The following is a 15,607-nucleotide window of genomic DNA, read 5'->3' as shown; positions in this document are numbered from 1 at the left end:
CAAGCTGCAAAATAGCACAATAAAATGTTTGCAGTCTTAAGAGATCAGATAATCACAATGCAAGTGTTTACAGCCCCACAGACTGATAGTATTCAACAGGAAAAGAGAGATGGAGATAAAATGTTATTCCTCTACATAGGTAAGTGCGTCGTTATTAAGAGGATATTTCCCCCGTTTGCAGGACGGCTTTGTGGGGCTTTGCTAAAACAACAAAACTTTATTGTTTTGCAACATGTGACAGGAAAAGAATTAAAGTAGCAGATGAGGAAATGTTGAGGAGAAGCATTTTTTTTTTTGAGGGAATCTAGAAATTCCATCTGAAATGCTGTTATTGATTAATCTTTCAAAGCAACCTAGGGTTATCCAAACAAAGGAGAGGAGTGCATTTTTAAACCTGTTTATTGAGTCTACTAACGGTTACTAGACATAAAAAGTGACTTCCAATATATTCCCGGTAACAGGCTGAAATTCCATGACATAACCACACAAACAAAACTACTAATATTTCAGAAATTTTTAGCTTTAGGGAAAGTGAAAATATGCCAGTTCAGAAAATACTGCAACATCTAAAAACACTGGCACCACTAAACTGCCATATGAGCTACTTTTACCCATACCTACTGCCTTCTTCCCCATTTTGTAGCACATAAGCCCCCACAGACAGCATCCTCTCTCCTTCTGTACCAGCCTGTCACTGAAATATAAGCAGCTTTTACCTTGGCATACCACCTCCTTCCCTTGTAAAGTGTAAGCACATGTCGTAGGTTCTTCTTTCTGTCTACACTAGTTTGTCACCCATTTTTAACCTTGCCTACCGCTTCCTAACCCTTGTTCATTGTAAGCTTTATTGAGCAGGATACTCTCACTCTGTCCCAGTCTGTAAACACTTTTGGGAAGGATCCTCTGTACCTATTTGCCGCTCATACTTGAGCAGATTTTACACTCATCCACCGCATCCTTCTTGTGTAGAGTCTAATCCCCTTTGGACAGGAACCTGTCTCCCTCTATACTGGTCTGTTACTTTAAGCAGCTTTTCCCTTCACCTACCGCCTCCTTCCCTTGCACAATATAATCCCTTGTGGGCAGGATCCTCACTCCATCTGTACAGGTCTGTCACTCACATGAGCAACTTTTACCCTCACTTACCACCTCCTTCCATTGTATACTATAATCCCTTGGGAGCTCTACACCAGTCTGTCACTCATATATGAGCAGCTTATACCCTCACTTACCACCTCCTTCCATTGAACAATATAAGCTCTTGTGGGCAGGATCTTCTCTCCCTCTGTACCAGTCTGTCACTCACATGAGCGGCTTTTACCCTAAGTTACCACCTCCTTCCATTGTTCCCTGTAAGTCTTGTACCAGTCTGTCACTCATATATGATCAGGCTTATACCCTCATTTACCACCTTCTTCTCTTGTACACTATAAGCTCTTGTGTGCAGATTCCTTTCTCCCTCTGTAGTGGTTGATTACTCCTTTTGTCGCTTTTATTGTACTTGTTTTCTGCCATATGTATCATAGTTCTGTGATATATTATTAGGCACGTACTGTAAACCCTGTAGGGGTTGTACTCACTCAGGTGCGATGGGAGGAAAACAAGAGGCTTGTTCCTTTAAAAGTTCATGTGGTTTTATTGCTTCATAAACCCAGAAGCAAAAACAGAAAGTAAACAGCCTTTAGATCAGGCAAAACAATGTACAACTGTCCATAGCTCTGCTCCACCAGAATTGTGGGCACAGAGGCTGGAGTAATGTCCAGTACTCAGTCTCTGTTTGCAGCCACACACACAGGAGGCCTTCCTCCCATCTCACAGACCATGTGCCAAACAGCCTCCATTATATAGGCTGTAGCCACACACAGAAGTGAGGTATGTGGATAGCCAGACCCGCCCATCTCTCAAGGCTACCCGCAACCTGGATACAGGTGCAACAAACAAACCTCTTAGTGCTTTCATGCACTAGAGAAAATACTCCGGGTTTCATCACAGAGACGAGCCATCTCTGTGACACATACCTCCCATCGACTATGCGACCATTAGCCACACTACAAACCATGTGCATATTTTTATATGTACAGAACCCTGAAAAAATATATTTTATAATTTAATTTCTTCTGTTTTCTAAACTGTTATAGGTTCCAGGACTCAATCTCCGGACAAGGATCATGTCTTGAATTTTACAACAGCAAAGCGGCAACTAGGGCAAAGCAAAGAAGAGGATGGTACAAATAAGAAGACGAAAACTGCAGATGAAAATAGCATTTGTCAAGAACAGGTAAAGATTTGAACAAAATAATATTTTGATTAGTTATAATAGCAATTTTGCAACTATTTTGTTCAATTTTATTTATTCTTTTCCTTTTTTTTAGTGCTATCAGTGTCCCTACTGCAACTACAGCAGCAAGGACCCGAATCGTATCCAGATGCACATCCTCTCCCAGCATTCGGTCCAACCCGTAATATCCTGTCCACTTTGCCAAGATGTTCTCAGTAACAAAATGCATCTACAGTTGCATTTGACTCATTTGCACAGCGTGTCTCCAGACTGTGTGGAAAAACTACTCATGACAGTAAGTGGCATTTTATATAAATTATACTTTAAATGTGATTGCTATTATTACCGCCATGGCTGTTTTTAAAACAGCCGAAGCGGATACTACGGTTCCATTTTCAAACCAATTCTATGGACTTAATAATACAGTAGGATCTTTTGCGGTTCTGGTGTCCTTTCACAGGAAGAATAATGTTACAGACTTCAATATTCTTGCACAATGGAACCGTGTCAGAATGGAGGGCAGCGCCCATGTTAACAAAGACTTATTTGGTTGATAAAGAAATAAATTTCCTATGGGACATTGATGTTCATCCATAATTTTAGGGTGAGCGTGAATGAACATACTGACAATGCTTATCTAATGAGAAACAAGCCAGGCAATGATTTGTAATGTTTAGAATAATTATTACTATTGTCGCTTTTTGCTTATTAGAGTCTATTGTTTTCTCTAGATTTCTGTGCCAGAGGTCATGATGCCAAACAGTATGCTGCTGCCACAAGCTGCACCTGAGAAGTCAGAACCTGAGATACCGCCATCTGTCACCCCTGAGTTGTCAGGAAAGTTGACAGGTGAGTAAAATTGTAATTTCTACCCTACATGTTACTAGTATGTAGTACAATAAAAGAAAAATGAAATGAAAGTTATCATAACTTTCCACTTTAAAACATTAAAGGGTTTCAGGACTGTAATATACATTTATTCAATTTTACCAGTCCCCTACTCCCATAATTCAGTGATACGGACAGTAACACATTTTGATACACAACCTCAACACAAATGCATGCTCAACTTTGTTGTGTGACTATGGCAGGAAATCAAAGTGTAAAAAGTAATAATTTAGCCTCTGACCAAATGCTTATTCTGTGTTTCTGGATCAGATTCAACAAAACAACTTTTCACATATCAAAGTGACATGTCAAAAATTTTGATCAGTGGGGGTTCAGGTGCTCAGACCTCAACTTTTAGTTAAAACAAAGAGGTACAAATGGTCTGCTGGGTGCTGTGCATCTCCATTTTTGATGTACTGAGAGAGCAGACTTTCTTTTTTGAAACGATAGGCTCAGATTAACTAAATTTAGGTGGATTAGTTCTTTAAATATTGTATTTTGTGTTTTGTTCCATAATGTCATAGTTTATGGTTTCAATAAAAAAATTTGAAAGTGAAGCAGAAAATATCTACATTTTGAGGGAGAAGAATCTAAACTAAGAAAAAATATTAAATTCTTTAGCTATAAACATTATGAAGAACAGGAAGATTAATTATTTTTACAGACCATCGGTCTCCAGACGTCTTCTAATGATAACTGTGGTATCATTTTTCCTATTCTAATAGCTAACACAACATGGCTCATAAGAGCTTGTACAGCAGATTTTGCCTCTTAATTTTATTGTATTACATGCGTGTTCTTAGTTGCTGATCACACGAAAAAGAAATCCTGTAACATAAAAAAACTTTTATGCACAAACAAATGAGAGCAAATACATTAGTGCTAATTTTATTCTTTTTTTATTTTATGTCTGCCTCAAATAGGTGACCGTTCAACTGAAGAAACGAACATCCAAACTGGAGATGATATGAAAGCTGGAATTGAAATTAAAACAGAGGAGCAAAATCTGTCCAAAGATTCGCTAGATACCACAGAATGGAATAAAAGTAACAGCAAAGATACAAAACCATGTGACTCACTAACGGAACAATTGAATGATCCGCAAAAAAGACAGCAGCTCTCTGTTTCTGACCGACATGTTTATAAATACCGTTGTACCCATTGTAGTTTGGCTTTTAAGACTATGCAGAAGCTTCAGATACATTCCCAGTATCATGCTATTAGGGCTGCCACCATGTGCAGTCTTTGCCAACGCAGTTTCCGTACATTCCTGGCTTTGAAAAAGCATTTGGAAACGGGCCACCCTGAGCTTAATGAGACTGAACTTCAGCAGCTGTGTGCTACCCTACCTGTAAATGGGGAGCTCTGGGCTGAGAATGAAAGTATAGCCCTAGATGAACACTCCCTAGAGCAGGAAAATGAGCGAGAATATGATATGGACCATGAGGGGAAAGCAAGCCCAGTTGGGAGTGACAGTAGCTCCATTCCAGATGACTTGGGCTCTGAACCAAAGCGGACTTTGCCTTTCAGAAAAGGGCCAAATTTTACTATGGAAAAATTTTTAGATCCATCACGACCATATAAGTGTACAGTATGTAAAGAGTCCTTCACACAAAAGAACATTCTTTTGGTTCATTATAATTCAGTGTCTCATTTGCATAAGCTGAAAAAAGTTTTACAAGAAGCATCAAGTCCAGTTCCTCAAGAGACCAACAACAGCACTGACAATAAACCATATAAGTGCAGCATTTGTAATGTTGCCTACAGCCAAAGTTCTACATTGGAAATCCACATGAGATCTGTACTTCACCAAACTAAGGCAAGGGCTGCCAAGCTAGAACCCAATAGCAACAATACCAGTGGGAGTAATATACCAGGGAATGTTAGCAGCCCAAACCAAGGGATGCTAGATTCTATGAGTTTGCCAGCTGTTAACAACAAAGAAACCCACATAGATGCCAAAGAAACAAGCAAAAAGCAAGCTCCTGAGGTTATTTCTACCCAACCTCCACATCACCCACCCCAGTCACCAGCACAGCTTCAAATGCAATTGCAGCACGAATTGCAACAACAAGCTGCTTTCTTTCAACCCCAGTTCTTAAACCCAGCATTTCTTCCTCACTTTCCCATGACTCCTGAAGCTCTTCTTCAGTTCCAACAGCCTCAGTTTCTTTTTCCTTTTTACATACCTGGCACAGAATTTAGCCTAAATCCAGATTTGGGACTACCTGCCTCTGCTGCATTTGGGATGCCTGGCATGGCCGGGTCATTTCTTGAAGATTTAAAGCTGCAAATCCAAACACAACATCAAGTTGGGCAAACTCAGCTACAACTTCTCCAGCAGCAAGCCCAACAGCAAGCCCAACAATATCAAGTACAGTCACAACATCAATCACAGAAACAGCATCATCACAACAGGATACTTAAACAGGAACAAAGTGTGGCAAACATTGAAAGCCAATTAATAAAAGATACATCATGTTATAAGGATTCTGAAGATATGCTTGAAAAAAAAGAGAAACCAAAGCCAGAAGTTACAAATGATAATGACACTCCCAAAGACAAAGATGGCAAGAAGCAGAAGCCTTCAGATTCTACTATTCCACCACCACGTATAGCTTCTGGTGCTAGGGGAAATGCAGCAAAAGCTCTACTTGAAAATTTTGGATTTGAGCTGATAATTCAATATAATGAAAACAGGCAGAAAGTTCAGAAGAAGCATAAACTGGGGGATTATGAAAACCATGAGAAATTAGAGTGTGGGGAATGTAGTAAGCTATTTTCAAATATTCTAATCTTAAAGAGTCACCAAGAACATGTTCATGGACAGTTTTTCCCATATGGGGAATTAGAAAAGTTTGCCCGTCAATACAGAGAAGCATATGATAAGCTTTATCCTATTGCACCATCTTCTCCAGAAACTCCCCCACCCCCACCACCTCCACCACCTCCTCCTTCATCTGCACCACCTACACAACCCCCACCAGCTCTTACTCCTACAGTACCGGTAAAAATTCCAAGTTCAACACCAACTCCATTGCAAGCTCCACCTCCAACACCACCTCCTCCACCACCTCCACCACCACCACCACCTCCTCCTCCACCACCTCCTGCTCCACCTCAAGTCCAACTTCCAGTCTCCTTAGACCTTCCTCTCTTTCCTCCAATTATGATGCAACCTGTCCAGCATCCAGCTTTACCACCACAACTTGCACTACAACTTTCACCTATGGATGCTTTGTCAGCAGATCTAACACAAATGTGTCAGCAACAGTTGGGTTTAGATCCAAATTTCTTTCGTCATTCCCAATTTAAACGCCCACGTACAAGAATTACAGATGACCAATTGAAAATACTACGTGCCTACTTTGACATTAACAATTCCCCAAATGAGGATCAGATTCAGGAGATGGCTGAGAAATCAGGGCTTTCATTGAAGGTTATTAAACACTGGTTTCGTAATACTTTATTTAAGGAGCGTCAAAGAAATAAAGATTCACCGTACAATTTCAGTAATCCCCCAATAACAGTTCTGGATGATATAAGAATTGAGCCACAATTACCATCCATAGATATTCACAGGTCAGATTCAAGTTTCAGCAAACGATCATCAAGGACTAGGTTTACTGACTATCAACTTAGAGTGTTACAGGACTTTTTTGACACTAATGCATACCCAAAAGATGATGAAATTGAGCAACTTTCTACAGTTCTCAATTTAGCCACTCGTGTCATTGTTGTTTGGTTCCAAAATGCACGTCAGAAGGCAAGAAAAACGTATGAGAATCAAGCAGAAACTAAAGACAGTGAAAAGAGGGAACTGACTAATGAGCGTTACATTCGTACTAGTAACATGCAGTATCAATGTAAGAAATGTAATGTTGTGTTCCCTAGAATATTTGACTTAATTACTCATCAGAAAAAACTTTGTTATAAGGATGAAGATGATGATATTCTTGATGACAGTCAAAATGAAGATTCTTTGGATGCTACAGATCAAATAATGCCAAAGACATACTATGCTATTAGCCAGGCTGAAACATCTAAAGCTTCAACAGTAACCACAGTAAGTTCTGGATCTGGCTCAAGCACCCCCTTAAATCCATCACCCAGACCAGAGCTTGGTAAAACTTCACCAAAACTTGATGTACAGCCAGAGAAACCAAAGCAAATTGATGCTATTGCTAGCTCATTAGCCTCTAAATTAATACAATCTAATTCAGCTTCAACATCATCTGATACACAGTCTACAGTAACTGTTACCCAACAAAGACAGCAAATTGCAAGACCTTCATCAGCATCCCAAACCACTCCTGTTCCATCTAGTCCATTACCCATATCTATGACTTCCCTGCAGAACAGCCTACCTCCTCAGTTGCTACAATACCAATGTGATCAGTGCACGGTTGCTTTTCCAACACTTGAGTTGTGGCAAGAGCACCAACACATGCATTTTCTAGCTGCCCAAAACCAGTTTCTTCATTCACAATTTTTAGAAAGACCAATAGATATGCCATACATGATTTTTGACCCAAACAACCCTCTCATGGCAGGACAATTACTTGGCGGTTCCATGCCACACTTGCCCCAACAACATGGGGCACCACATGGAGCCACACCAGTTTCTGCATCTTTGAAGAGAAAGCTAGATGACAAAGATGATAACAACTGCAGTGAGAAGGAGGGAGGCATTAGTGGTGAGGACCAACATCGGGATAAGCGATTAAGAACTACAATTACTCCTGAGCAACTAGAAATACTATATGAGAAGTATTTACTAGATTCCAATCCAACAAGAAAGATGCTTGATCATATTGCTAGAGAGGTGGGCCTGAAAAAAAGAGTGGTGCAAGTCTGGTTTCAAAACACAAGAGCCAGAGAAAGAAAGGGTCAATTTCGGGCTGTAGGACCTGCACAGTCCCATAAAAGATGTCCTTTTTGCCGTGCACTATTTAAAGCAAAGTCAGCCTTAGAAAGTCATATAAGATCTCGGCACTGGAATGAAGGAAAGCAATCTGGTTATAGTTTACCACCAAGTCCTCTGAATGCAATGGATGAGTTTGGTGAAAGCCCAAACAAATATATGTTTTTTGATTACCCCCAACTTCCAAAGAATGAACAACTTAGTGAAAATGATTTACCCTCTACTGTTTCTACACCCGTTAGCAAAAATGCTGCTGAGCCATCTCCAAAGAATCTTTTAAGTCCATCATCTTTTAGGGTAGAATGCAGTGAGGACATTGAAAACTTAACTGCTCCAGCGACAGAAAGATTTGATCAAAGCAAAAATGACTTTGATGAAACATCATCAATTAACACAGCCATTAGTGATGCTACAACAGGAGATGAGGGAAACAATGATGGGGAAAGCACCACTGGTAGTACTAAAGATGTAAAAACTCCCAAAGAGCCAAAAATGCACATATATGACAGTTTGCCAAAAACAGGAACTGCTTCCATTGCAGACAGCTGTGATGAGAGTATTTTCTTCTCTTTATCAAATACATCACATAATATGGACAGAGAAAGTGATCATGACCAAAGCATATATATGACTGATGAATTTGAGGACAATGCTGACCGTAGTGAAACATCAAGTATAGCTGATCCAGATCCCAGCTCGCCAAATTCATTTAGTAGTAACAATCCATTTAAAACCAAAAATAGTGATCGACCATGTCATAAAAGATTTAGAACTCAAATGAGTAATGTTCAACTTAAGCTTCTTAAGGCTTGCTTTTGTGATTATCGGACTCCAACAATGCAAGAATGTGAAATGTTGGGCAATGAGATTGGTCTTCCCAAACGTGTTGTTCAAGTTTGGTTTCAAAATGCACGGGCAAAAGAAAAGAAATTCAAAATAAACATAGGAAAGCCATTCATGATTAACCAAACTGGTCCAGATGGAACAAAACTAGAGTGCTCTCTTTGTGGAGTGAAATATTCAGCACGACTGTCCATTCGAGATCATATATTTTCAAAACAACACATCACCAAGGTGAGAGAAACTGTAGGAAGTCAGCTTGACCGTGAAAAGGATTACTTGGCTCCTACAACTGTGCGGCAACTGATGGCACAACAAGAACTGGATCGTATAAAAAAGACCTCAGATGCTTTGGGATTATCTGTTCAGCCATCAAGTATAATGGAGAACAATTCTCTTCATGGTCTCAATCTAACAGCATCTTACCAAGGGCTACCTGGCCTTCCTCCAGTTCTTCTTCCTGGGATGAACAGCCCATCACCATTGCCTGGGTTTACACAGAGTTCAAATGGTAATTGTACATCATAGATATAATTTAAAGGAGTCATTCAGTTTTGGAAACATTAATTTCTTTTTTGCTTAAATTCATGTATTTGGGGTTAAAATATTTTTAGCACTTCAGTTGCATTTAAAAGTTTGCATCATTTGTTTTTTACAGACTCATTGCTTTCCTACGTATTCAACTTTGATGTGGTCTTTGCTCATGCATCAGCTGAGAAGTGATCAGAAAAAAGATAGATAAAAGTGTTACAAACTCCCCCATCAGACTGTGATAGCTGGCTGACTGATAGATTCTCAGTTATCTCACACTACAGCAATCAACAGACTTTGCAACAAAAATACTGTAAAAAGCAAATGGTGCAAAATTTTTAATAAAACCCATTGCAAAAATAACATGTAAAAAAACACAAAAAATTCTGTATGTCCCCAAAGATAGACAACTCTTAAAGCAATAAACTAGGCAGAATATTTAAATGGAAAATGATATATATATATATATATATATATATATATATATATAAAACATTTCTCGTTTAACATGTTAGCTGTTGGGATACTACAATTTCCCTTGGGATCAATAAAGTGTATTGTATCGTATTTCTTTAGATAACATTTTAGCCGTTAAAGATGATAAAATTGTTACATAAAAATTAACAACTATATTTTTCTTGATTTCAGCTCTGACATCTCCTGGTGCAGGCATGTTTGGGTTCCCTAATTCAGCTACTCCATCTCCTGCCCTGTCCCTCAGCAGTGCTCCCACCAAATCTTTGCTGCAGACTCCTCCTCCACCTCATCCTACTCCACAACTACCACAACCATCCCCATCATCCTCTTTGTCAGGACAGCAGACAGAACAGCAAAACAAAGATCTGGATAAAAACAAGCGCCAAAAATTCAAAAAAGTAAAGGAAGAATTAGAAACTGCGAGATCTGAAATTAAACAGGCTAAAAAAGAGGCAAAAATCTCATCTGCTCTTTCCATGTTGGGAAAAACAGGAGAAATGCCCATGGACCCTGCTCAGCTGCAAGCCCTTCAAAATGCTGTTTCAAATGATCCAGCTTCATTTATAGGTGGACAGTTCTTGCCATATTTTATTCCTGGTTTTGCTTCATATTTTACACCCCAGCTCCATGGAACAATGCAAGGTGGGTATCTCCCTCCAATCTGTGGGATGGAGAGCCTCTTTCCATATGGTCCAGCAGTGCCTCAAGCTATTGCTGGATTGTCTCCTGGTGCACTGTTACAACAATACCAACAGTATCAGCAAAACCTCCAGGATTCATTACAAAAACAACAAAAGCAACAGCAAGAACAAAAGCCACTCCATGTCAACTCGCCAAATGTAGAAAGTGAACAGCAGCAGCAAAAAGCAAATGAAAAGTCTGAAAAGAAGGAAGAAAAATGTCCTACCACGGAAAGCACAAAAGAAGAACCCCAGACACATCCAAAAAATGCAGACTTATCAGACAATGTCATTGTTCCATTTGTCAAGCATGAGTTTATATGCAGAAAGTGCCAGATGATCTTTACTGATGAAGAAGCAGCAGTAAACCATCAAAAGTCCTTCTGTTACTTCGGTCAGGCCTTGTTTGACCCACAAGAAACAGTGCTTCGAGTTTCAGTCAACAAACATCAGTGTCTTTCCTGTGATGTGGCTATTAGTGGAAGTGAAGCACTTAGCCAACACCTCCAGTCAAGCTTGCACAAAGAGAAAACAATCAAACAAGCAATGAGAAATGCCAAAGAGCATGTTAGATTATTACCTCACTCAGTCTGCTCCCCTAGTCCTAACACCACATCTACCTCGCAGTCTGCAGCTTCTTCTAATAACACCTATTCACATCTTTCTCGCTTCTCCATGAAGTCCTGGCCAAATATTCTTTTTCAAGCGTCTGCCAGGAAAGCTGCTTCTTCCCCTTCTTCTTCTCCCTCCCTCTCCTTGCCTTCAACGGTTACCTCAAGTTTGTGCAGCACCTCAGGGGTTCAAACCTCACTACCCACAGAAAGTTGTTCAGACGAGTCTGACAGTGAGCTGAGCCAGAAGCTGGAAGACTTAGATAACCCTCTGGAAGTCAAAGCTAAGCCTGCTTCTGGCCTAGATGGTAATTTCAATAGCATCAGAGTGGATATGTTCAGTGTGTAGGAGTGAAGACAGGATCCCTTGCTTAAAAAACAAGACTTTTTAATTGCAGTTCCAAAGCTTCTCTAACCCAAAAATTACAGTACCAAATGATTGACTCAGGATTGTTTTCCCATATTGATATGCTGGCAATATAGGACGGTATAGTATGGACAGAACTGTTGCAGATGGTTGAATGCGCTTGTAATATATGCTTAAAGTATGGATAAAGGAAAAAAATCCTCCAAGTTCTTTTGGAACTTGTTTCAAGCCAAAAACTCTCCAAAAGCAAATTGCACCTCAGCTGGATTGAATTCCAAAATGCTAGCATGTACTGTATGGGGGGATGATCCAGAATTTTCAAAGAGAAATTCTCTTACTTTAGGTAGGTGTGATTCAGTAGCTTTAAATTCTCAGGTCAGAACATAACATTTCTCATTTGTTTAAAAAAAAAAAAAAAAAAAGCAGCAAAAGCCTGGTAAAACTGTGACTTTTCCCCCCTCCAAAAATTTTAAATCTTTATTAGAACACATTTACACATTTTTTTAGGTGTGTTTAGTGTATCAATAGACTTTGTAACCCGTGGTGAGCAGGCAAAAATTCATGTGAGCTTACCCTACAGGATAGTACAGTTTTACCACAGATGGGATATCGGTAGGTGAAAAGATGTATATGCCCAGTGTATTGCAGTCTGTATATGCCACAAGCTATATTTATAACCATATCACCCCCTTTTCTTGTAGAATATACTAATATTCTGTGCCAATTTCACCTTTTTCCTTTTTACCTCTGATCTCATCCTTATTGTTCTGAAAGAGGTAATAATTCTGGCTTTGATATAGACCTTAGAGGGTTACGTGACATTTTTCATTTGTGAATTTCATGCTTTAATGTCAAGGTACTTTGCTTTGTCTGGACTAGTGCACTTATAATTTTGTAGACCATGTGAAATGAATTAAAATATTTTTTTTTTCATTTTTTTTTCCTTCATTTTTTTTTTTATTTTGTTCAGTCGGTTTATTTTTCCATGTTTTTTGTTTGTCGTTAGTGTTCATATTGTCTCGTGTAGTGCAGCAAAACGTTTGGTCGGCATTTGTTAGAAGTTTGCTTCCTAACAACCCAAAGACCTATTGAACAATTGGTGCATAAATAAAGTAGTACTATTTACTTGAAAGAAAAAAAATAATAAGAGTCAAAACATAAACCAAACGCCTAAGTACAAGTCGAACAAAGAAAAAATAAAAAATGAAAAAAGTTTAAAAAAAAAAAAATTAAATGTTATATTTGCTTCTGTCGAAAGCAAAGAAGCTGCTTTAAAAATAATAATAATTAAAAAGGAGACTAAAATTATTTTGCAAAAGGGGATAGCCCAGTGATCATACAACTGAACTTTACTTAGGTGCCTACAGGCTACAATAATGGCGGCTAGGCACTGATGTATTTCCGTTAACCTGTTAGGTGCTGCAGGGGCCTGCTATATTTGTTATGGCACATCTTTTCAGCATCCCATTGGTTAATATTCTGGGCACTTGTGTTTGCTGTTCTGTTACATTTTTTTTTACTGTTTTTTTTGTTTGTTTGTCATATATGCATTACAAAGTATTATCCTTATCAAGATTTGCTGCTACTGTGTTAACTTTTTTTTTTGTTTTGCTTGCCATAGTTTTCAACTTCTGCCACACCGGTGAATTGAATTTATAAATTGCTATGCTTTGCTGTTCATTTTTTTTTTTTTTTCTGTTGCTGTGGAACTTAAAGAATGTGAAAGCTGTCAAGGGTGCTTTACGAATCACTTTTGTGTTTGGTATAGTGAAACAATATGATTCATTCCAAAGTAACAGAAGGTTGTACGAAAAGTGAAAAAAAAAAAAAGAAAAAAAAAGGCTCGTGAACAAAGAAAGATATGCTGTTGTACATATTTGTAGTTGGCTGTGCATGGTACAAAAAAAAAAATTATAAATATGAAGAAATGCAAAAATGTATTGCTTTTGGTATTTCTGATCTGAGATGAACAAGAAGCATGTAATGCAACTGTCTGACAGTTTAACAAAAATCATGCTTAAAACTGTTTTAATGATCAAATCAACTTACATTTCATTTGACATTTTATTATTGTACAGTTTTTTGGTTTTGTTAAATAATGATCACGACAATGTTCTGTACATTTTTTTATGCAAACTTTTTATTGTTCTTAATTTGGGGGAAAACTTTTTTTTTTTTGTATTTTAACAATTTTTATTTTAATCCTGAAGACACTTTTTTTTTTGTATTTTTTATCATGTTTCGTAAAGAGACATCATGGCCTCCCAAGGTGCAATCCTGCCGCTATAGTGAGCTAATGTCCTAAATCCAAAGGCTTCAGAAGATTGCTTTTGCCTTTTTCATGAATGTTAAGCAGCAGCATTGTGAGATCGATCTGTACTGGCAGTTAACACGATGTGCAACAGTGTGTTAGCATGGAACAGAACGCTTTTCACAAAACAAAGGACTGTTTTACAAATGATGATTCGACAGTAAGTCGACATAAACTTTTACAACTGCACAGCAGCCAAAAAAAAAAAATAAAAAAAATAAAAAAAAAAACTTTAACTGGATGGACGTTGTTAGGGTGACATAAAGAAGAAAAAAAATAGATAAATAAATAAAAAATAAAAAAAAGGACAGCCTACAAAAGGTTGGGAATGAGTATTGTTTTTCCTGGATATCAAAGGGATTATTACAGCGCAATCATTGTCTACACAACATGTACTCTCAACGCCTGGGTTACATAGGAAATGCACCCTGAGGTTTTAATAAAGAGCCCGTAAGGCTATAACTTTAAATAAACTAAACCAAAAATGTTATTGATGTTTTATATATAGAGGGTAGTCTCATTAGTTTTTGTTACTGTAATGTTTGAAGTCTCAAATGTACCGTATTACGGTAAATAACATGGTTTTGAAAACTTTTTTTTTTATTTTGTCACAGACCTGTTGTCATAGTTGAAATGATGTTTATTGTAGATGGTATTTGAACTTCTTCTCCTGGAAATAGTTCATCAAGTATGTTTGTTGCTCATTGTGATACATTAAAAACTGTATCTGCATATTTACAAAGTGTTTTTTCATTTGTTTGATTTTTTTCGTATTACTGTTTTAGGTGGAGTTTCCTCGTTTCAAAGAGTCTTTTGCTTTTATGAAGGAGACAACAAAATAAAGGGGAAAAACTCTATATTTATCAACCCTAAAAAAAAAAATTAAAAAAGGAAAAAAAAAAATTTGTAAAGTTGAAAAAAAGTGTGATACCTATAATAAAGACTTTCATTATTAATGACATTTTTTACAATATAAATAATGGCTCTCACCATACGAGCGGTAGAAACATATATAATGTCTTTTTAGACACTAAAGATATTGCAAGTGTATTTTGAAACTGTTTTCATAAAAAAATGAAATTTAGAGGAAAATGAAGTTGCATTTTAGATTCCCTTTACCCTTTGCCTTTGTGAAGAAAAGCTTTCAAATGCATTGTTTTGCTTATGAACATGCCAATAAATATTGCTTAATTTATTTCATACAGTATTTCATTTGTGCTATTATGCCATTACAAGATGGGTTTTCTTTTTTTTTTTTCGGTCTGGCTACTTTAAGAAATCTGCCAATCAACATATTGTACCTATGAGAAGCAGGAGCCCAGTTTAGGCTAGTCCTGACCACCATCTACTATGAAATTGAGGTTCCTTAGAGGAAATGATTATGAGAAACCTCCATTCATCCATAGATCAAGTGTTTGCCTAATTTGCCTAATTTCAGTTGTGATTATAAACTTTATCATTGCACACACAATACTCATCATCGACAAAGTGAAATGTTATTTGTCAATTGCCTATGAAATGACCATAGTGGTAAGTTCTAGGTGGTCACAAATGGGGGTTGTTTTCTATTGGATTGTTTGGGCAAATCAATGTGTCAGAACGCACCCGAGGATCCTCTGCTACATCCTAGTTGCCTTTCTCTGAGCTAATGAAACCTTCAAGAAATGCATCTATCCATGTTCAAAGCAATAAGACAAGTA

General features: G+C 37.9%; 1 protein-coding gene across 2 annotated transcripts in view; it reads left to right on the top strand.

Annotated features, from left to right (window-relative positions):
- The window catches only part of ZFHX4 (zinc finger homeobox 4), a 229,455-nt gene extending 214,353 nt beyond the window's left edge, over positions 1-15,102 (top strand). Inside the window, exons 6-11 of one of the 2 annotated variants that reach the window (XR_012220983.1) lie at positions 2,139-2,278; positions 2,373-2,573; positions 3,010-3,127; positions 4,090-9,441; positions 10,110-11,939; positions 14,693-15,102. Coding sequence is in view for 1 of the 2 variants with exons in the window: in XM_073550622.1 (XP_073406723.1) it covers positions 2,139-2,278; positions 2,373-2,573; positions 3,010-3,127; positions 4,090-9,441; positions 10,110-11,578 (7,280 nt within the window). In the remaining variant the exon portion in view is untranslated. Of the gene's footprint in view, positions 1-2,138; positions 2,279-2,372; positions 2,574-3,009; positions 3,128-4,089; positions 9,442-10,109 lie in introns of both variants that reach the window. The other variant, XM_073550622.1, reaches the window with a different exon arrangement.
- Positions 15,103-15,607: the final 505 nt, after the last annotated feature.

Source organism: Dendrobates tinctorius, unplaced genomic scaffold (genome assembly GCF_039654945.1).
Source record: "Dendrobates tinctorius isolate UK_male_01 unplaced genomic scaffold, ASM3965494v1 ptg000165l, whole genome shotgun sequence".
NCBI classification, from domain to species: domain Eukaryota; kingdom Metazoa; phylum Chordata; class Amphibia; order Anura; family Dendrobatidae; genus Dendrobates; species Dendrobates tinctorius.
The sequence above is the reverse complement of the archived record's forward strand: the minus strand, read 5'-3'. Positions and strand labels throughout refer to the sequence as shown.